Consider the following 22,227-nt stretch of genomic DNA (forward strand, 5'->3'; position numbering starts at 1 on the left):
CCCTCTCTCCCCCTTTTTCTCTCCCTCTCTCTCTCATCTTTCTCTCTCTCTCTCATCTTTCTCTCTCTCTCTCTCTTGCTCCCTCTCTCTCTCCCTCTCTCTTTCTCCCTCCCTCTCTTTCTCCCTCTCTCTCCCACTCTCTCTCCCTCTCTCTCTTGCTCCCTCTCTCCCTCTGTCTCTCGTCCTATTCCTCTCCCCTTCTCTCCCCCCCTCTCTCTCTCCCTCTCTCCCTTTCTCCCTCTCTCTCTCTCCCTTCCTTTCTCTCTCTCTCTCTCTCTCTCATCCCTCCCTCCCTCTCTCTCTCTCTCTCTCTCTCTCTCCATACAGGAAACACAATAAGTTTTTGCTGCATCATGTACCTGCCTCCATCCATGTGTGCTCATGTGAAAATGCTACAGTGTTATAATTACATAATTGATGCAAGTAGCTTGAGCTGAAAAATGAGAGGTTAAAAAACACACACAAAAATCTGCAACTATTGTTCCAGTCCAAAAAAATCACTGATTTTAGCTTGTCAAATGTACACATTTCATGCTTTTCTTTGTTATATTATAGCATGACAAATATACTAAGATGGAAAAAAGTTATTTGAATACAAAAAAAATGTTACTTACAGCCCTAACAAAATATTATATAATTAAGGTCATAATAATAATCATTCTGTATTTATCCTCTATTTAGCCAGGAAGGTTTCCTTTACAGAGTAGTATTTTGTTTTGCATCTTGCACTAAAACAACATACATATGTATCTATGTTATGTGTATAGATAATACATATTGTAATATACATGGACATTAACTGACTTATCTTCACTTTAATCTTAAAAGGAAGTAGAATTTCTTATTTATTTTAGTGTTGATTAACAGCAGATTTGTTTAAGAGATGGAGTAAACCATGCGTAAATGCTGTTTTTTTAAATACTTTTTTTAATCAGGATTCTCTTTACTGATTTCTACCTACCTTTATTCTAGCTGTGCACCTGTTTTGTCTTGTTGTTTTTAACAAAGATGGATCCACTCCAGTGTGCTCCTATCCAAAAGGCCCATGGTCCATATCGGTGTCCATCTGCCCACTTTGTAGAATCCAAATGTTCCTCACAGCGTGATCAAGCTCAACTCTGCAGCAGCTCCAACACAAAGGCTCCTGAAACACTGATGTCTCACACACACACCTAAAAACAAAGCTCACAGCACTCGTGTCAGTACTATCATTTTTGTCGACCTGTTGAAATATTACTGAAATTTATTTCTAATTAGGCTGTTTAATCTCAGTTTTGTGATCTTCCCCAGGCTTCTCTTTTTTTATTCCTGCATTTAATAATTAAGAGATAACAATGAATTCCATTGAGGTAATTTGTGATTACTGGTGTGATTAAAGTGCCTGCCTTCAGGCAGTCAATTTTACAATCTCACAATCTTTAATCTCTTTGCAGTCCTTTTGCAGATTTCAAGTTCATATATTTCAGGGATTTCTAATAAAGGTGAAATGTATTTCAAAGAGCATTCAAAACTGGTGGTTTTTATAGATTTATCGTCGTGTTTATAATATTTTGCTTTTTGAGAACTGTGTTAATAATCAGATTTTTCCATTTCAGTCCATACATTACATTTACATCGGTCTGCTGTTGCGTTCCCTTAAAATCGGAAATTCTGGCTTTCTAACGGTAAAATATATACAAACATACTGTTGACTCGTTATTCCGACAGGGAAACTCTCTATTTCTCAACCCCATATTTATCTAATGTAATTTAAACACAACGATCATCTCTGTAAATACTTTAAGCTTTAGATAGTTACAGCAAAGTAATCAAAGTAAAATACTCGTTGGTTGGTGCCGTTGGTTAATGTTCAGGGCGGAATTCTCAAATGTCCTGGGTCGTTGAAGTAAGCTGAGAGCGTTCTGTTACCTAGGAGACTGATTTAAAGCTCAGACCAACCGGTAGACGTTAACGGTTAAACCATAGACTGTATATGAATAGGTTTAAACGCCTTAGTTACGTTGAATTTTTTTTATCTATACATGTTGAAAAAACAAACAAGTTTTCCAGTTTTACCAGGTATTTAAACGATTGACAAGATAGCCATAGTGGTGAGCTAGTTACAGTTCACATATTAGCATGGAAGTTCTGCTAACTAAATTAGCGTTAGCTCGTAACTTTGGCCTATACTTTACGACAGTGTTAGCTAACGTTAGCAGCAGAATGTGTAAGTCTATGACAGCATGTTGATGTTAGCTAATGCTCATAGATAAATATAGTTAGAGTTAATTAACAATCAGTGGTGGAATGTAACTAAGTACATTTACTCAAGTACTGTACTTAAGTCGCTACCAATTTGGGGTACTTGTCACTTACTTTACTTGAGTATTTTCATTTTATGCAGCTTTATACTTCTACTCCACTGCATTTTAGAGGCAAATATTGTACTTTTTACTCTACTACATTTAGCTGAAAGCTTTAGTTGCCTTTCAGGTCAAGATTTAACATAAAAAATATGATCAATTTAAAGTGATTATATATTTTTATTAAATTAAACCTCACAAAATTATATTAAGTAGCTAAAATGTCTTTACAAAATTAAAACGCTGCTTAAATAAATGCATCGCTACAAATTATTTAAAGTAGAATGCAAGGATAATTTCACAGTGTGGTATTAGTACTTCTACTTAAGTAAATTATCTGAATACTTTTTCCACCACCGTTAACAATAGGTGTTAAGTGTCATTAAACAAACTACCACCATATAAAAACATAGAAACAATGACAGACGCTATGTACAGTTGCTGGGATGTGCAACTTTTAATGTATAATTTTAATGTTTCTTCTTTTTAAGAAATCTACAAAACCCCTGCAACAATGTCCAGGTCCCCTTATCCTCCTGGAGCCAAACTCACCTCAACTGAGGACTTAAGAAAGACGAGGAGGATCATTGCTGAGTATCCAGACTGGTCTCTGACTATCATTCCTTGTTTATCAAACCTGTGTCTGCAAAGCATTGTGAAAAATTTTGAAGGTATGTTTTTGTTTTAGTTCCATTATTATACACACTTTTTACACCTTTACTTATATAAATTGAACTTCATGTAAATTAACTTCTTACAGAAAAGCCCATATATGAAGAGCTCTCAGACACCCAGAAAGACTTTGTGCACGAGGGACTGTCTACTTCCCTGCCCCTGCATGTGACAGCAAACTTGATCAGCGATGGTGTGTACTGGAAGCGGTGCTGCGAGCAGCGGTGGGACCTTTGTGATGTCTCTCTTTATGGCCACAGCTGGAAACGGATGTTCTTTGAGAGGCACATGGAGAACATTATTGAGCTTTTTATCCCAGATGTAACAGAGCCAAAGACAGTTCTAGAGATGATACCTCATTGTAATAACTACATCAAGAGATTGGACATCTCCCAACTCCTGCCCCCTATCAAGGAGCCCCAGAAAGAGAAGGAGGAGGAGGAATATGGCTCAGAGTTGGCAAGTGAAAATGAGTATGAGGGACCGTCTATGGACCACTTTGACTTTAACATCCTGCTCGACAAGCTGACAAACCTGGAAGAACTCCATTTAGTGTACAGAGTCAAACAATGTGGCATGAACTTTGAATGGAAGTTGTTTGAGATGACCGACAGAGATTGTGAGTCCCTCGCCAAGGCCATTAAGTCCTGCAAGACTTTGAAGGTGAATATTAATTCCTCCTCACTGGTTTATGACATGACGCCTTTTGTAGCTCCTTGCAAAGTACAGATTATCTTGAATGTTTGTTTGTTTGTAATTCAGCACTTCTTACTTTCCTGCCAGTTGTGAAGCATAATTTACAGACATTTTACAGTCCCTGATATCATGAAACAGGAAAATTGTTGTTGGCACTACCCAAGTATTAAATTCATGCTCTATTTACATCAAAGAAAAGACAGTAGGGCCTCTGGCTGCAACCTAAATAAGTCACTATTTGACACAAAAGTTTTGTCACAATTTTTTACTGCATGAGAACATGGCAAATATCTGCTGCTTATTTCTGTGCCTGATATGAGAACCGTACAAGAGATTGTTACCTCCACAAAGGATGTTTTTGGATCTGTTTGTCAGGATTAGAGAAAAACTACTGGCCTGATTTTCATCTCATCTGTGCTTTTAGTATATCTTTCCTGCTACTCACCACATACTCTTGCTAATCTTCATAATATTTTGTTCCCACAGCTTCTGAGGCTCCATCTAAGCCACATTGAAGATAAAAAGTGCCGGCTGCTGGTGAAATGGCTTCTGGACCACCCATCCCTGAGGACGCTCGACTTCTCTCACAATGTGATTGGAGACCAAGGAGCCAGAGCCATCGGTAAGCTGCTAACCAGGAGTCAACTGGAGACCCTGAACTTGTGTGATAACAATATAAGAGGCCCCGGAGCAAAAGCTATAGCACACGCCTTGTCCAAGAACTCCACCCTTTTGTCACTCAACCTGCGTCTCAACCGTTTGAGAGATGAGGGGGGGGAGGCTATTGGCAAGGCCCTGTTGAACAACAACACCCTGCTTCACCTGCATCTGGGAGCGAATGAGCTAACAGCCCTGACTGCCATGGCACTGTCTAAAGCTCTGTTTCAGAGTAACACCCTGAAGAGCATCAATCTCTCCTGCAACAACCTGGGTGTGGTAAGTAAATCACTATTCTTTTTTGATTCTTACTACGAGTGGGGCAATAAATATAAAGTTTTACCTGAGGGTGGTGCCAGAGAAAAAGCCATGTTGTCACTAATACATAAAGGGTTCAAACTCTATACTGCACAGTGTCAAGCTTAATTTGGCATGAATTTCATTCAAATATATATGTTTTCTAATTTCAGCTGCACGCTCTGGAGATCATGGCACATTTCATTGCAATGGATTTAAAAATAAATAATCTATTAAAGGATTAGTTGTCTGATAGAAAATTAATTGCCTTGTTATTACTGTCATTAATGTTTATTTTATTCATGATTAAGTATTTATTAATTTAATTTTTAACCTTTGTTAAAGTGAGTGTTTTGTGGTATTGTGAGTGGGAAAAAAAACAAAATATGGAGGGACAATCATTAACATTTGCATTGTACTTTTACTTTACTGGTTCCATCTTGTTATGTGTGTATATTACATAAATGTAATGTTTTGGGGAAGTTTGGACTGTTAATCATACAAAACAAGCGGTGTAAATATGTCAACTTGGGCTCTCCATTTTTCACAACTTTCTGACATTTTATCAACTACATTAATTGAGAAAATAAATCAGATTACTCAACAATGAAAATATACTTAATTCATAGTTATATCAAGATACAGCAAGGACAAAGAAACATCTGTTTTCCCAAAAAACATTTTAAAAAATGTACACAGAAGTGGTTCTTTAGAATCAGGAGAATCACTTTGAGTTATTTTGAAACGTTGAATTTCCTTCCCGAAGCATGTTAGTGCCTGTATAGACCTAGTACAGTGAGGTAACAGGCAGAATAGCTTGAAAGTATAAGGCTTTTCAATTATTCATAAATGTGTGGAAAAACATGCAATAATGGAAAGCTAAGTAAGTGTTGTTTCCCCATGAGAGGTGGATCAGATTTTCCCCTCGTCGAGCTCTTTCCTCTTTAAGATTTCACTGTACAGTATATGTCTGACATCAATACACTGCGGAGGATCAAAAATCACCCACATAGCAGAAATGCAACGTGCAGTACCATCAATATCTGTGACCTTGGTCTACTGTTCACCAAAATAGAAATGTGTGTTTCAGACATAACAATAAAACACGGATGACACTCACATTAAGCAGTTTAGAAAGTGTGGGCTATTTCAGACAGCAAGAGATGCCCAGAGGTAGTTTTTCAAGGTTATTTTCAGAGCAGCATCCTGTGATGTGTTCAACATGGACATGCATCAGTGCCAAATGTGTTTGTTCTTTCTCTCTACCTCTGTGTGTGTACAGGACGGAGGTAATGCTCTGGTGGACGCCATGTCTAAAAACACCAGTGTTACAGAATGTGATATCCGTCAGACGGAGGTGGACGAGCAGAGCGTTTCCTTCATCAACCAGGTGGTTCGGACCAACTGGAGTGTAGAGCAAAAGAGACATGCTTGAGGGGGTAGAAGCAAGTACACGTAAACAGATTGTTTTTGAAATATAAACCCATCTGTATTAATGATTGATTTCAGCTTTCCCGTATTTATTTAGCCACAGAGCATGACCACAGTATGCCTCACTAAAGTAAGTGATTTTTAATATACAGTCCTATTGGTCATAGTGAGTGAAAGATATACTAGTGGTGTCACGATTCTCTAAATCCACGATTTGATTAAATTTTTAAGTTAAACAATTTTTTCCAGGGCTGTTGGCTATGCAATTATTTAAAAAATTGAGTATTGATTCCTAAAGATCAGCAGATCATTTGTTTTATGCCTTGATAACCAGAGTTGGGAATCAGCAGAGGCCCCACGATATGATGTTATCCCGATATTTGAGTCACGATATATTACTGTGATTTTAAGCATTTTGCGATATGGTGAGTATTGCGATACAATATATTGCTATTTAACTGTTTAACTGCATTTTGTGTCCCCAAAATTAAATTCAATCAAAAATTGTTTTGTCAAATAAGAGAAAATTCTCAGTCTATTCATCTCACTTTAGTCTTTTTATTTCTCCACAATGAGAGTCAAAGCCACAGACTGACCAACAAAGTATTCAGTCAAACTGAACTGAACTGATATCAAACATGTATGGACGACAACTGCAGCATTTTCTCAAACTTTCTTCAACTTTAAGCTTCACTGCTCTGAATTTTTTTGAATGAAATATAAAAAAAGCGTTTGCAGTGTTATTTCGACAACTTCCCGACACGATATACCCGACGCGGTATCTCCGGTATATTCCTAAAGGTGAGCCCGCTATGGACTCCGGAAAAAACAAAAAATGGTAAAAATATTGACGGCCTGCAGCCATGAATCAATATAATATTGCCATGCAAAATATCATATAATAATTTGTATTTGGAATGTACCAAACCATGCCCAGAAGGTCAATTTTAAATAATCCATTTCAGATGTAATAACATTCTGAATTTTGTGCACAGCCCCTACAGGGGAAGCAGGAGGATTTTCAATCTCTGATGTTTTTCTGCTTTCTCCGACTCTGGCAGGGGCCATAGTATCTGAAAAAGTGCAGCTGCAGGCTACGGTGAATCGTCTTTGAAGTGTTGATGTTTTTCACTCCAGACTTGAGTTAGTAAGCTGGGGTGCAAGAAAAAAATTATAGGAGAATCTGCAATTCTGCTTTAGATTTCAATGGTCAAAATCAAGAGCTTTTTTTGATCAGTTTTCATTTTAGAACTTAAATCGTGACACCCATTGTGAAGTTTGATTTCTGATGTCAACAGATAATTGGCATAATGTAAATGTTGTGATTTCACACCAGGATGTCTCTATTATCTGTACCTGTTGCAGCCTGTACTACAACTAAATTTAAACAACCCATGTTGAAACTACAAGCACAAAAAATGTAGATATATGTCTCATGAAGACATATATCCAGTTTACAAAACACAAAGCATTGCATTCTTACACTTGTGGCAACAATCGTGATAAAGTCATTTTTGACACATATTCGTGAGCATTTCAGTTTATTGAGGAGCCTTTTTTCCATTTTGATACACAGATTTGGTATTCAGTCCTTATGTAACATCAAGGCAACGTTGTGGTTGTGTTGGAATACATACAGACTTGTGTTGTTTTTTAAACCTATATCTACTGATGTCACATCTTACTACATCTGTACTGTAATAAATCTTGCAAAATGACTAATTGTTTTCTATAATCATATGAAGAGAGGCGAGGCTATTCTGTAAGATGGTGGACTACTACATATAGCAATCTACATATGATAGAATACTGATATTTTTATTTCAGTAATCACTAAATAATCACCCAACCATTTTCCTTAAAAAGATGTTTGTTTTATTATGTGTGCACCCGATCCTAAATCAGTCAAATCGTCCTGAAAACATTTTCAGTTAAATAAAGGTGTATCAAATATGATTCAAAAATGTAAAAATGGGTGTAAAGGGAAACAAACATTATTCAAAATAGTAAATGAGAAGCAGCAAAAAGATGCTCTCGGCTGTGTTGCCTGAAACTTTTTTTTACAACAGATTGTATTGCCATTTGTGACTTAACAAATTCACCGTTCAACATCCGCGCATCAGAAATGTCCCTACTCTAGTTACCTCTCGGTGACACATTCAGCTAAACACATCGACAGTCACTCTAACCTCTCGCCTCTATTTTATTTACATTACAAATCCTTTCTGCCCTACAGTCTTGAAAATCCACAAAATCATTGAAATATATAAAAAGACGAACCCCCCCCAAGAGCATTTTTGAGTGAAAGAGTACATATCATAACAAACTAATCTACTTAATACACATGATAAAGGGTTCAGTGCTTTGCTTGACAAAGTATTTTATGCTAACAGTCGTCTATGGAAGAAAAAATGTCTAGTAATGAACCTTTCAGTCAGAGTTAAATCCGTTTTGAATGTTTTTTTGTCACTGTTGTTATGTAAACATTGCACTGGTAAACACATTTTTCTATTCTTACACATGACGATGTATGGATCACAGTGAGCCATCTGACAGGCTTGTTGGCTAATCATGAATGAGAGAATGTGATGACTTTTGTATAAAACAGTGACGAGAATCCAAAATCATGTAGATTTGTGGAGTTGCATGCACTTCCTTGTGGTTTCCTCATGATTTTACACTTAAACCCCAAGGACAGTATGGGATTCGCTGCCTTCTGACCAATGCATGCTGGGATATAAACCAGCCCTTCACAAGAAACCGAATTAGCTAATTTGGTTTCCTGCTGAAATGCTATTCATGTTGCTCAAGAAGGTTGCATGGTACACCACCCATTAACCTTTTAAGAGATAGTCTGAAATGTAACCGAACTGTTTATATATGTATATGTATATGTACATATATATATATATATATATATATATATATATATATATATATATATATATATATAAACAGTTTCATTCTAAAGGTGTTTTCAGACTAAACGCAAAGGAGTTTTTTGCCTTTATAGCCACTGGGGTGTTTTTTTGTAGTGTTTCGTAACTAGCACATATTCACCATAGTAGAGTACAATAAAAAAGCTTTGTAGTCCTATAGTTTTATTATTGTTATGTCTCTGTGCAGCACAATAGTGTGTGTTATAATGTGTGTTACAGCAAAGTTTGTCCTTCTCTTCTCAATTTCGGTGACATCAGGAGAATCCCAACGTTGATAGGTTTTCGTGACACAGCGTCATGTGAATTTAAGTTTAAACATTTCAAACTGTGCAGACGTGTATTCCTAAATTCATGTCTTTGCATCGACATTGTATGTTATCATGCAGCGTGAAAAGTCTCCTTTGCGTTTAGTCTGACCACATCTTAAGATTGATATAAATACAGAAGTTCCATGAACATCAGAACCAGTCAGTTCCCTAGACTGTTAATAAGTTCAAACTTGCCCGTGTTGTGGCAGGTTTGTTGTGTGTACTGAGTGAAGATTTATACATCTCTGAATTAAAACAGGATGCCCCACTCAAACTAGTTCTCAAAGGTGGAGTCTGCAATTCTGGGGGAAAAGATTGTTGGTATTTGAGCTCAACCCGTAAACCTCTCCTGTCAGTGGTCTTTAAAAACAAGCACGTGAAGGATTTATGGCCCCTCTCGCTTCCACTGCCTTTCTCTTTATACATTCATGGCCACTTTGTTTGTTTCCCATTTACAGAGCCAGGGTTGTGTATTTTTTGAAGCACACAAACAGATGACGGACCATGAGGAGATATTTGCTGAATTTAACAAAAAGTGTCTTTGATTAGAATAGCAGACTCCACCTTCAAGTAGAGATTAGTTGTTGCTAAACATTTTCACCAACTATAACTGGACTAAACTAATCAGTTAATACATGATCTATTTATATTTAAAAGTAACAGAGGTAATATGGTCAACACATATGACCTGACATCTGATTTAAATGCTGTTTATTAATGATGTATTACAATGTGTAATTATATTTCACAAGAAGAAGTAATCATACCTCAATTTACAAAAAGTTATGTCAGTAACTAATGACAATATAACTTTAAGAAACTAAGAAATTAGAGTTCTAATGGTGCAGATCGGTAGTTTGAAACTAGCTAGTAGTTGCTAAGAACTTAGAAATGGATGGATTTATGCTAGCTGGTGCAACCATAATATCCAACATGTTTCTCTGTTGTATCTGACTTGCCGGTGCACATTTTGTTATCTGGAATGGGAACATTTGTAACATTTTGTCAGTTTGGTTTGGCATTATGTGTTTGCAAACCCCTCATTTAACAACAATCTGGTTATTATGCAGCTGATCCTTTGCTGAAGTGTTTGAAGAGCAAATGAAAGAGTGGCTGAAGTTTGGAGACAGGAGTATGAACAGGTTTTGGGATGTTGTTGCAAAGCAGAACCTTTGCCCTGAATACTATCCTGAGTTCTAGGGGCTTGCATAGATGACCTGTGAGTTATGAAAACGGTTTCAAACAGTTTACTGTTTTCATGCTGAACTGTCCGTTGTGGAATGAAATGTGAGGTTCAATAGAGTCCGTGTTTTTATCATGCCTCCCCTCCCTTTGACTATTTTCAGTGTATTTTCTAGTATTGCTATAAAGATAGTCCGCAACTGCAAACTTAACATGGAATGTAATGAGTATGGCTAATTGGTCACAATTTTACAGTACAGGCTCATTATTGTGAAGACAAGTTGTAACAGGAAGTAACACAAAACGTCTGACCACGGGCAAGATTCTGATATTTAAAGGGGACATATTATGCTCATATTCAGGTTTTAAATTGTTTTTTTTCACTCAAACATGTTTCACATGCTTTAATGTTCAAAAACACTCCAGAAAAAGCCAATTCTGCTCTAATAAGCCAGTGTTTTTGGGGTATTTCGCATCTGTGCTATTGCCAACTCTGTACTGTCTATCACTGCAGCCACAGGAAAGACTGTGATAAAGTATAGCAGCACTTTTTACTGTGAAAATTCCCATATAAAGCTTCTAAACTAAAAAGTACAAAATTGAACATGTTCCAGTAGCAAAATGATTCAAAATTGGGGGGAAACAAACAACATCAGCGTCCAAGATTACAGGTTCCCCAGACGTTAGCATGTAGCAGTGTATGTAATTCAAACACTGCAGTAATGTGCCTGGAACAAATGATTTAAAGATCCATCACATGCTGACATCAGTAGAAAAAACTGTTAGGAAACAGAAAATAAGGAAAAGCATAATAGGTCCCCTTTAACATTTTGATGGTCTTAAGATGGAGAATGATTCACCCATGCCTGTTTATTTTTCACTGCATGTCCCATGAAATGAAGGCTGGTTTGTACATAAACAACTCTAATTTTACAGTTAAAATGAGATTAATCGTTACTAGTTCCTACATAACATTTGTTTAAAAACTTCTGGCATGCCTGTTTTTCATCCATTAAACATTTATTTTTTTGCCTGGTTGGCTGTAAAATAAAATTCACCATGACTAGGACACTGCATGCGCTCATTTGAGAGGAAGTTTTTTTTTTTTGTAAGTTCTTTAAAGTAGTCCTGTCATATTATTAAATCTGACACTATCAGTAGTGAATCCAGGCCTCTGCCTATTTCTGGCGTCTTTGATGGCCAGCTCTCTGGCTGTCTCTCTGATATGCATCAGCAGAAGCAGCACCAGTATATGAGAGCTGTGTTATATTAGGAGGATCATCTGAAATCATTTAGAGCCTGATTCTTTAAACCTTGTGTCTTTTAGACACGAATTAAATCACATTTCTCCTATGCATTGTATATGTTACTGTGAGTGTGAATTCAACTTGTTTTAATGGGAGGATGTTGAGATGAGACGACTTTTAGTCATGATAGCTTATGTTCATCAGTAACAGTTGATCGCTAGGCACTTAAATAAGGAGGTAGGCTGAATAAAAATATTGCCAAACATGAAATTAAATGCATCTTTGAGATTTTAAAGTAGCTGAGTTGACACTGATCTATTAATATCATGGTGAGGTTTATTACTAAGCAGTTGGCCGTCATAGAAAATGTGCAGTTTACAGCAATTAACAGTTTGAAGAAGTGTTGTTGATTCAGTTTGAAGTTTCCGTGTCCTTTAGCCCTCCTGTGCTAAATTATTCATCGACTGCTTTGCTATATTTAGCAAGCCGGGAAGTATAATGTCATCGCAGCCAAGCCGATTTCAGCTAACTTGATATTTCAGCATCTGAATCAGACGTTTATTTTTATACTATGGAAATGTATTCCCTTTGAAATGGATTTCACTGTTTTACATGCAGATGTTTAGATTTTAGCCTAAGTTAACTTCACTTTATAAGAGCCATGTGTTTTGTTTCTGCAAAAATATTTAGTCTTGTTAATTATGCATGGACAAGAAGGCTGTCTCATAATTCACATGACTCACATGTCATGACTCAGTCAACAATTTTCCCAATATTCCTTCATTGCTCATTCATGCATCCATACTCGTCGTATCCCTTTCATTTCTTGGCAATTTCTTAGGCTACTGCTGAGTCAAATCCTATATTCAGCTTCAAATACTAGAAAGTGTTACTCATGTCCTCGTCCGTGACTAAGTTCTACACATATGGCATTTACAGCAGGATGTGAATCCCCTTGGTATTCCTTGGTTATTTGACTCTTGTCCTTTTGGACGCTGTACATGACACTTTGGCATTTTGGTCCTTTAAAGCCACATTGTATTTTAACAGTCTCATCAACAGCATCAAGTCTGTTTTTCCCTGACTTATTAACTGTACTGTAAGGACCTTCCCAGATAGACTGTTTCCTGTTTGTTTGAGGCTACAGTATCTTTAGAAACATGAACAAATCCTTGTTTGTGGTAACTTGCAGGTGACTGAGTTGTAAAAAGAAGAAGCAGGAGTCAATGTTAGCTCAGCCCTGGTGTGAAGAGATTTCTCACTTAAAATATTCCTTGCTCAGATAAGTCTGGGTCATAGAGAAGTCTCCACACAGGAGCCGTTTCTGTGCAGAGAGCGGTGGTCGTGGTTGAGGCAGCCTTCGTTGCGATGTACTATGAGCACTGGGAAGTACAGAGCGTCCTGATAGGCTGGAGGGTTCTCCTCACTGTTGGTCTGCTGGCCTGACAGACAGCGCGTGCTCTCTGTGGGGCAGGACCGCTCATTCAGGCTGCCGCTGCTACTCCACAGGCAGCTCCGCCTGGAGCCGTACAGCCGACCCAGCGAGAAGCGGCTGGCGCTAAAGGGGATGCGGGGGCTCCCCGTGTTGCAGATGCTTAGGGCGCTGCGAGAGAAGATGGAGGAGCTGCTGATGGCACGGTGGCAGCGTTCACAGTTCTGCCTGTAGCTACCGTAGCCTCCACATACGGAGTAGTTGTTACAGCTCCCTGAGAGCTGCGCCAGGTCCATGAGGACTGCCTCTGAGTAGCTCGGCACCAGCTGCTGGTTGGAGCGAATGTGCCACTCCAGCTCCGTGCTGTCGATTGTGTTGACTCGCGGGATGTGTCTGCAATGTGGCCGCTCCTCAGACGGTGTTGCTGGCACATAGTCAAAGCCAAACAGCTTCTCTACATGGTAGTGTACACAGGCAGTGCGGTACTCTATCAGCACCCGCAGAGGCCAGGAGAGTGTGAAAGCTGCTGCCACCCAGAAAGTGGAGTTGGCTGCATACCAGGGAAGGTGATCAGGGTCAGAAAAGGCAATCATATACTCCTTAAAGTCTACATTCTTCAGGTGCATCCCCTCACGGGCCTCCATGTAGTCATCCTGGCCCTCGTTCTCTGTGAAGAACCGGGCCCGCTGGGTCAGGTACGAATTCTCTGACTCCACGTTGGCGAAGCTAAAGCACTTAGTGAACCTCAGCCTGGTGATGGGGAAGTCTTCCAGGCCCAGCAGCTGCTTCGCGATGTCCTTAACCCCACAGTTACCATAGTCAAACTCGGCCTCAGCCACATGGGTGTTGACTCGCTCGTGGTAGACCTGCGTGGTGGTGTAAGCATCTCCATTACGGTAGCGCGTCACCTGCCGCGTCCTCCTGATATAATGGTAGCTAATGGCCTTCCACCAGATGCACGGTGTAGCCTGCTGCATTCTCAGGATGCGGTCTGCAACGTTTTCCACGTCCACCTTGTACTGCAGCTCGTTCCTGGTGTAGCAGTGCCAACACTCCACCAGGTAGACCACGTAGAGCATGACCAGGAAGGCCAACGGGATGTAGATGTAGCCGTTGGAGCAGGGACTGTCGTGGTACATCATAGACTTTCCCTTGTAAGCGCTGTCGAAAGAGAGGCGCGTGACCTTGGTCACCTGGCACCAGGCCATCACCCCGACGCAGCCGTACATCAGCAGGGACAGCAGCAGGCATTTCCAGTGAGTTTCCTGACACAGGGATTTAGTCAGGGACTGTTTCTGGGGCCGCTGCTAAAAGAAAAGATGAGAAAACAGCAAAGTCAGTGGAACAATACTGTCAGTATATTCTGTTTCTATTCTTTATTACAAATTTGTAAATGTATGTTTTGCCATTACAATTTCCCAGAATATAACCGTTAAAAAACACTGAAAACAATTAGTAGGGATGTTTTTTCTGCAATGGAAACAGATATTTCCTCTATGGGAAGTTCCTCATTATTATTTGGGGAAAAACAGCCATAATTTACACATTCGTGTATCAGACATTATGCTTCTTGAAACGATGAAAGGTAGAGCATTTTGATGCTTTGAAGCCACAAAAATTTGCATTGCCAATGAATAAAAGGTTCAAATTTACAACATTTGCTTGATTTAACAAGACTTCCAGTATAAATTTTACTCACTTCCAGTCTTCTATCTAAATACAAGTACAGAGACAGAAAATGTTGGTTGTAGATACTTGAAGTATCATAATATCAATTTCAAATCAAAAATCAATTGAGCTTTCACTTTGAATTATCAAAATCAAAAACAGTATCGACAAAAATACAACCAAAAATGGCATTTATATCATACTTAATACCATGGGAAAGAATTTGAAAGTAATAAAAGACAGTTGTCATGACATAAAACCTTTAAGAATCAAAACTCAGTAGTCTCAAATTGAATGGAATTATGACCTTAAAACCTAAATTCTAGTCGAATCCTAGAATTGGAGAATCTTGCAGCCTTTAACTGATCATGATGAGATTATGATGGCAGCAATTTGAAACATCAAGTTTTACATTACCTGTAATGGTAGACTTCAAAATAAAACTGTGATTCAATTAATGAAGATAAGTATGACCTGAATATCTGTTAGGTAGAAAGTTAGAGGCTGTTAAAAAGTAGTGGCTCATGGATATAAAATATTTAAGGAAATTTTCTGCGTTGTAAGTGCTTTGACATACTTTATGCATGAGCTGTGAGCTGAATTGCTCATGCCCTGGTCTGTGCTTGTTATAATCAAAAGATTCGCCCACTCTTATAATCAAATTCAAGGAAAAAAAGGAGTCTGATTAATGCAAAAGTACAATGTTAAGTATATACCTTGATGTCTGGAAGGAGCACTGTGAGCTTCTGTTTGATTCTTGTGTGGGTGTGCACATGGCCATGGCGCGTGTTTATATAAAAATATGATATTTGAGAAAGTGAAAAAAAAAGAGCAGAAATATTCTAAGGGGTAGATTTCACATTAAATGTCAAGCCAGCCAGAAAAAAGCAGTCGTTTGACTCTGGCAGCATAAAGCTGGTGCCATCCTTTATCACCGCGGGGCACAGCAAGCCCCAGTGCCTGCATCAAGAGCTAGTCACGCCTTTTGGGAGCACTGCCACACAAACCTTGGCAGAGGTTCAAAGGCCCCAGCAAGGAGGAAATATAACAAAATTAATTCTTAGAATTTGCATAACAGACACTTGGGCAGAGCCTACTGTACAAAGACGTAAAACACTTGTACTGTAGCGGCACTGAATCAGTTAAAAAGCAATGGTTATCCTCTCCATAGGTCAGCACCATCATACGTGTGACCACCAGCAGCATCACTGCATTGATGTATTGAATTCAATGTCAGCTCTGTGCTCTTCGTGTGACAGATGAACATAAATAATAGATGTTTTTCCTCCATAATTATCTTCCTCACCTTGGCCTCATGGTCCCCAAGTCCCTCAGCAACCCAAGGCTACACCCCACAGGGTAAAAGAGATTAACATTGAAGGTCCCCATTGAGATTAACCTACTGCAGAAGGAGTATTTACTCACTAGCATCCTGCACACGCTCGGCAACTATAATCAATACAACATGACATACTTTGTGGTTCATGTTACACTTTAACAGCCTCTGTTTAAGCAGAACATTTCTATGGAAAGCAAATATACATGTATGTGGCAGTATTTGATTAAAAACGAAGCAAATGTAATCTCTAAGCAGCAGTTATACATGGAAGTTTGCAGCTATGTTAATTAAGGTGTAGCTCACATGATTCAATGACGGGCCGGTTTCACCCTTCACTTTAAGAATTATACCAGAGATGAGTATAAGGCTTTAGGATTAATAGCAACATTAAAATGACAGCTTGAGGTCACAACAGAGCTGTCCATTATGGATAAAGGAAGGAAGTGACTCACCACATGAACACAATGGTGTTGACATTTTTGATGTATTAGACAAAGACATTCCTGTGGCCTGGTTGACTAGCACGAACGACTAATTATTAAGCAAACATGGATGGAAAGTACCTCACACATTCGTCATGCAGGGACAACCAAAGTAAATGAGACAGAGAGGAAACCACCAGTGTTTTTGATTCCCAATAGGGGGATAATAAAGCAGGAATATCAAGAATACATAGATTCTCTGGACAGCTGGACAACTCACATGAAGGAAACATTTTATGACTGAGCTTTTCTAGACATTTAAATGAAAAACGGTATATTCCCTTTCATAAAAACAATAGAGGTAGACCTCCTGTTGTTCACTATAAAGTGAGAATTTCAAAATAAGGCATATCCTAAAGATGATGATATGCATACATTTTTTTCACTTTGCATAGAGTATATTGTTTATTAAATGTCCCTAAACTTTTATAGGTTGGCTTTCACTTATAAGATTTACATATTATGGGTGCTTTAACCTTAAATTTCTCAAATAAAAGAGCTTTGCCATGGAATGTGTGTCGTTCCAATCCATAAAACAGCCTGCTATGAAATGTAATCAATATTTTAGAAAACAAATGTTTCAGTCAGAACCTTCCAGACCGGAAACACTTCTCAATTCATGAGACCACTGTGGTGTCTTTAACTATAAATGCCTCTCATGGACACTTTCTCTTGACATAATAAGACCAGCGGGCGTTATATAAAAACCCTCTTGTGTAATGGATATGTATCTTATCCAACATGTGTGTTTGAAGAGGAAGTCTACACAGTGACAGGAAATAATTTAATTTAAATTTCCCCATGCAGGAAACATTTGAAGTGCATCTGTCTGTTGCAATGGTGTGAATACAATTGTTGACAGCCACAGAACATGCTTTGTTATTAACATTTCATGCCTGTCCTCACAGAAACTTTAGTTCACTGTCTGGAGCGAGACTTCCTTGTCTTTAAAGGGATAGTTCGGATTTATTGATGTTGCGTTGTATGAGTTACTTCATAGTCAGTGTATTACCTACAGTAGATGGTGGACAGAGTAAGTCAGAAGCTAAACAATGTGCTCAGGGACAGCAGCAAAACGTATTTTCAGCACCTAAAAAATTAATATCTGTTTAAATGTACCCTATATTTAGAATATTTTCACCGCTTTCTCTTGCCTTCAGACAGCCCTTAACTACAGGGAGCTGAAGCTATGATCTATGCTCTCGTTAAAGCCACCAGACTGCATTGACAAAAACAGTAATTTTACCTTGCAGAAAACAGGAGTTGCTGGTCTACCGCTACTATGATCAGTTAGTTTATTTGTGTTATTATGTGACTTTATGTTTTAGAGGGTTAGTTCAGATTCACCAAAGTCACAAAATAAAACTAACTAACTAACCGATCGAGCCAGTGGTAAACCAGCAACTTCTCTAAATTACAGTTTTTGTCAATCTAGTCTGGTGGCTTTGACGAGCGCATCAATAACAGCTTCATAAACTTAAATATGGCTGTCTGACAGCAAGATAGAGCAGTGAAAATATTCTAAACATAGCATGCACTTGAACTCATATTAAACTGGTAATTGTTTCAGGTGGCTAGAACATATTTTGCTCTGTTCCCATCCTCAGCAGTACATTGCTTACCTTCTTAGTCATACTTCTGCTTGCATCTCCAAATTGGGTGCATGCTGACTGCTGTACTTACTATGGATAAGTAGCTCATACAACACTGCTTCAATAAATCTGAACTTTCCCTTTAAAGTTACAAACTCACATCAATGTTGTTCCTGTTAGGGGCTTTATTATGGGAAAATAGCTGTACAGAAACATTTGAAGGAAGCAGACCTTCTCATATTCTCTCATTGTAACAGTGCCTGTGATATTAGACTGGTTGAGGTTCCTGAAGACCTGTTTGGACTCTTTCCAAGACCTACAAGAGGTCCTCCAACCACATTTTGGAAACTTGTCTGGAGCCAGACAAAAAGGAGAACATTCATGCACGTTCACATTCTCGGGTGCGCGCTTCTTGGGCGCACAGATTCATAGATTACTGCATATTAGGGCATTAATAACTGTATTAATGCAACTAATTCCCCAGCGTCCCGTGTGCATTGGCCCCTAGTTAAACCCTGATCTCCAAAAGCCGGTGATTATAGTATGATAATTGGGATTGCACTGTGATATTCATGAAATATGTCACACTAATTAAAGGCTGAATTTGCGCCACATGCATTTGCGAAAGAAAATTGGCCTTCGCATGCAAACAATGTGTCCTCACCTCTTCCCGGGGGCTGTCCGGCTCCTCTTCGGGGACGGTGGTGGTGCTGCTTTCACTGGCCGTTGCAGCCGATGCTGGGGACATGATGACAACGGTGCAAAAACCGGGTCATGGATCTCCTGATGGGATGGGGGTTTTCCAAATCAGGGTGAAACATAAAGAAAGCTAGAACCCCTCTGCGCGTCATCCAAAAGAAACCCGTCCGGCCGGAGCCCAAACGGAAAAGCTGAAAACATGCATCATCCCAGCATCGTCCAGGTGGGCAGACGTCGTTGGGTATCGCCTACGGGGATCCGGTCATTGTGCCTCGGAAGACACACAAAAACAAGCTGAGTCTCCTCCCGCGATGCAACGACTATCTACACTGATGGAGACTGCTGCAAGGGATGCAATGTTGGGAAATGGCAAAAGCGGCAGTCAGCTCCTCTCCCTGTAGGCAGTGCCCATGGCAGCCAGCAGAGCTGTGAAGCAGGACAAAGACGACTGGCAGAGGCACGTGTGAGCAGCCACACTGACACCACAATGTAAATAACACATACACACATACACACACATCCCTGTTCAACTAAATCACAACACAGAGGCGGTGCTGCAGAGACGAGACCACCCCCTGCATCCCATTAGCTGCATGACCTTCTTAGTAGGGACCAATTGTGATAATATCCTCTTGAAAATATTATAATACTGTAAGAAATAGGCTGATAAAAAGAGTTGGTTACTGCAGAAATATGCAGCTAAATAGGCCTATGCATTGCATTTTATATCTAAACATATTCAACCCCCACAGTATTGCGACACCACAGACACAAGAAAAAAATACAGTAAGGCATTGTAATGTTTCGTATGATAAATTAATACAAAATTATAAGGAAAAGAATTTCTATTGAGATTTTTAAAATGCAGAGAAAATAGTGGATATTGAAGATTTTAAGTATGATTGTTTTAACCTTTTTTTTTTAAATATATCTTTTGTTATTTGGAGGTGATTTAATCTTTAATCTTTCTCATTCAAAAACTGCATGTAGACGTGCTGCTACAAAACCCAAAGGTTAATTTGAAGCTTAGCAGTGTGTGTCAAGTTTTCCATAAATCTAATTTAAAACAGACAATTAATTGTTTGTCATTGTGGAGGTGCATAAGGGCTTAGAACATTATGATGGGCGTGTAAAAAGACCATTCCCGTGCTAAGTTTGTCTTATGAAATCACTCCAAAATACCACATGAAGACACCAAGACCTTGAGGAACACCACAAAAAAATCCATGCTGTGACTTGGTTTCAAAACATTTTGACATTTTGTAGATTTCTGCAAGAATTGCACGTTTTCTGCGAGTAGCTGACAACAACTTCTGTTTTGGGAACTGCTGAGAAATCCCCTTATTGTCAATAAAGACAGCAAACCTATAAATCCTCTGAATGCTCTAGGTCTCTAGTTTAAAATTGGGCACAAGTGTCAGCTTTCCAGTGATATCCAATTTATGTAATTCCGAGACTGTTTAGGCACCCCAGCATTTAAATAAGATGCAGATTTTTTTTTACCCCAAACTGCCTAACAGTATCATAAAGTGTGCATGTGCATGATATCTTGAGGTCAGAGGTCAAGGGACCCCTTTGAAAATGGATGTACCAGATTTCCCCTTGCCAACATTTGGACTAATTCTGGAGCATGATTAAGCCCCCTTCCCAACAAGATATCATGACATGCATTTAAAATGAGCCAGCTGCAGCCTCTGCAAAAGTTGGCCGGGTCCGCTGGTGAGCTGTCAGATCGTGGAAGGGTTTTAAACATTTTTTAATGTGAAACCAGCAAGAAAGAAGAGGATGAAATATATAAAAAAGATATTCCTGCTATGTGTTTTTCCTTTTATAAACAGCACTATTTACACAGGAACACTTTACCTTACAGTCCTGGCACACGAAACCGTGTTTATCATAGCCCACAGTATGGACATTGGACTGGACTGCTGGCAGAAAATGGAATAAGTAAACACAACAGTCGATGACATGAAAACAGATGGCAGCTCTTGGCAGCAGCAAAGGTTTCTCCCTGACAGTCAGTATTGTTTTATAGACTATATTTATGATGAATCTGGCCCTCAGCAGTGGCTATGTGAGTGAGCCCTCTAACGGCCAAACCACAACAAGCATTTTCATGACGGAAAAGGAAACAAGAAATGATAGCTGGGTTATTCCTGAACTTTTGGGAGGTCAAAAACTGCAACTTTAAACTCTGCTTACATGTATTATCTTTTCCTGCATGCAGGCCTCTGCTGAGACAGAAAATACAGGACAAATAGGAGCATTTGATCCCTTCACGACTGAGATAAATGAAGTTATTGTTTGAAACTATGAATGGAAAGATACCGGAACGCCCGCACAAGTATGCAAAACAACTATGTATATTATGATGTTACGTAATACAGTATGTCAAAGTGCAGAATCACTTTGCAGTCGCTCCAAGACAGAAGCTCATAACTCACAGCACAGCACTATTAATCATTCTATGTCATTGTCACATATAATTGGACAACTTCTATGTAAGAACCTGCTTGTTCAGGTTTTGCAGCTTCTCAGGAAAAGGCTTAAAATCCCTTGAATAATAAAGTGTTTGTGGTTTCATACTGCAGCCAGTGACAAGCCTGCTAAAGTAGAGATAAGGACTTCCGGATAGGACTAGAAAATAAAACTCGTGCTGTGGAAAAATATAGTTCACTATTTTTTGCGTTATCTTGGTGAACAATTTTTTCAAGTCTTAATGCTTGGACTGGAATTACCAAAAATAGGACATTAAAATGGCTGTAATGTAACAAACTTGAATTACTTGAGACTTGACAGCAACAATTAATCAATTAAAAACCCATAAAGAAGTTTTTAAAAAAAGTAACACTGGAGTACTTTGAAGGGCTGCACAGCTTGAGTGCATATGCATTGAAATATCTTGGTCTAAGCTAAAATACCACTAAGGAAAATATTAAATGCCCAGTAAAGTTTAATGGTGTTGGACAGAAGAACATGTAAAATATGTTTTGAAATATAATGTACAGGAGGCATATGAATGAATATGCATCTGTTGCTTGTAATTATATGAATACATTTACATTCACAGGCCGCTTTATTATGTACACCTGTTCAACTGCTCTTTAATGCAAATATCTAATCAGCCAATCACATAGCAGCAGCTCAATGCATTTAGTCATGTAGACATGGTGAAGACGACCTGCTGAAGTTCAAACTGCATCAGAATGGGGTCAGAGGAGAATGGTAACTCATTTCCAATGGT

At 38.8% G+C, this 22,227-nt stretch overlaps 2 protein-coding genes across 5 annotated transcripts; one reads left to right on the plus strand and one right to left on the minus strand.

The window, feature by feature from the left end:
* The first annotated feature begins 1,573 nt into the window (after positions 1–1,573).
* Positions 1,574–6,167, plus strand: tcte1 (t-complex-associated-testis-expressed 1). Of its 4 annotated transcripts, none has more exons than XM_059357179.1 (5): positions 1,574–2,058; positions 2,834–3,013; positions 3,103–3,677; positions 4,197–4,646; positions 4,838–5,930. In XM_059357179.1, exons 1-5 carry the CDS (start codon positions 2,022–2,024, stop codon positions 4,907–4,909), a joined length of 1,314 nt encoding a protein of 437 aa, XP_059213162.1. In that variant the 5' UTR covers positions 1,574–2,021; the 3' UTR covers positions 4,910–5,930. The 4 variants fall into 4 exon arrangements, with proteins under 4 accessions (XP_059213162.1, XP_059213159.1, XP_059213160.1 ...); XM_059357176.1 differs by lacking the exon at positions 4,838–5,930 and adding an exon at positions 5,947–6,167 and having other exon boundaries at positions 1,576–2,058; XM_059357177.1 differs by lacking the exon at positions 4,838–5,930 and adding an exon at positions 5,947–6,167 and having other exon boundaries at positions 1,961–2,090.
* A 3,956-nt stretch (positions 6,168–10,123) lies between these two features.
* tmem151ba (transmembrane protein 151Ba) lies at positions 10,124–19,428 on the minus strand. The gene is made up of 2 exons (XM_059356330.1): positions 18,949–19,428; positions 10,124–14,510 (listed from the first exon to the last, which is right to left on the minus strand). Exons 1-2 carry the CDS (start codon positions 19,030–19,032, stop codon positions 13,065–13,067), a joined length of 1,530 nt encoding a protein of 509 aa, XP_059212313.1. The 5' UTR covers positions 19,033–19,428; the 3' UTR covers positions 10,124–13,064.
* Between the last annotated feature and the right edge of the window lie 2,799 nt (positions 19,429–22,227).

The sequence above is a fragment of the Centropristis striata genome, chromosome 18 (genome assembly GCF_030273125.1).
Source record: "Centropristis striata isolate RG_2023a ecotype Rhode Island chromosome 18, C.striata_1.0, whole genome shotgun sequence".
NCBI classification, from domain to species: domain Eukaryota; kingdom Metazoa; phylum Chordata; class Actinopteri; order Perciformes; family Serranidae; genus Centropristis; species Centropristis striata.

Excerpts from the sequence above, each read along its gene's own strand:
- tcte1 (XM_059357176.1), top strand. The coding sequence starts at position 2,022 with ATGTTGAAAAAACAAACAAGTTTTCCAGTTTTACCAG. Across the intron at positions 2,059-2,833 it reads AAGTTTTCCAGTTTTACCAG|AAATCTACAAAACCCCTGCA; the intron begins GTATTTAAACGA and ends CTTCTTTTTAAG. Across the intron at positions 3,678-4,196 it reads AGTCCTGCAAGACTTTGAAG|CTTCTGAGGCTCCATCTAAG; the intron begins GTGAATATTAAT and ends TTGTTCCCACAG.
- tmem151ba (XM_059356330.1), bottom strand. The coding sequence starts at position 19,032 with ATGTCCCCAGCATCGGCTGCAACGGCCAGTGAAAGCAGCACCACCACC. Across the intron at positions 14,511-18,948 it reads CGGACAGCCCCCGGGAAGAG|CAGCGGCCCCAGAAACAGTC; the intron begins GTGAGGACACAT and ends CTTTTCTTTTAG.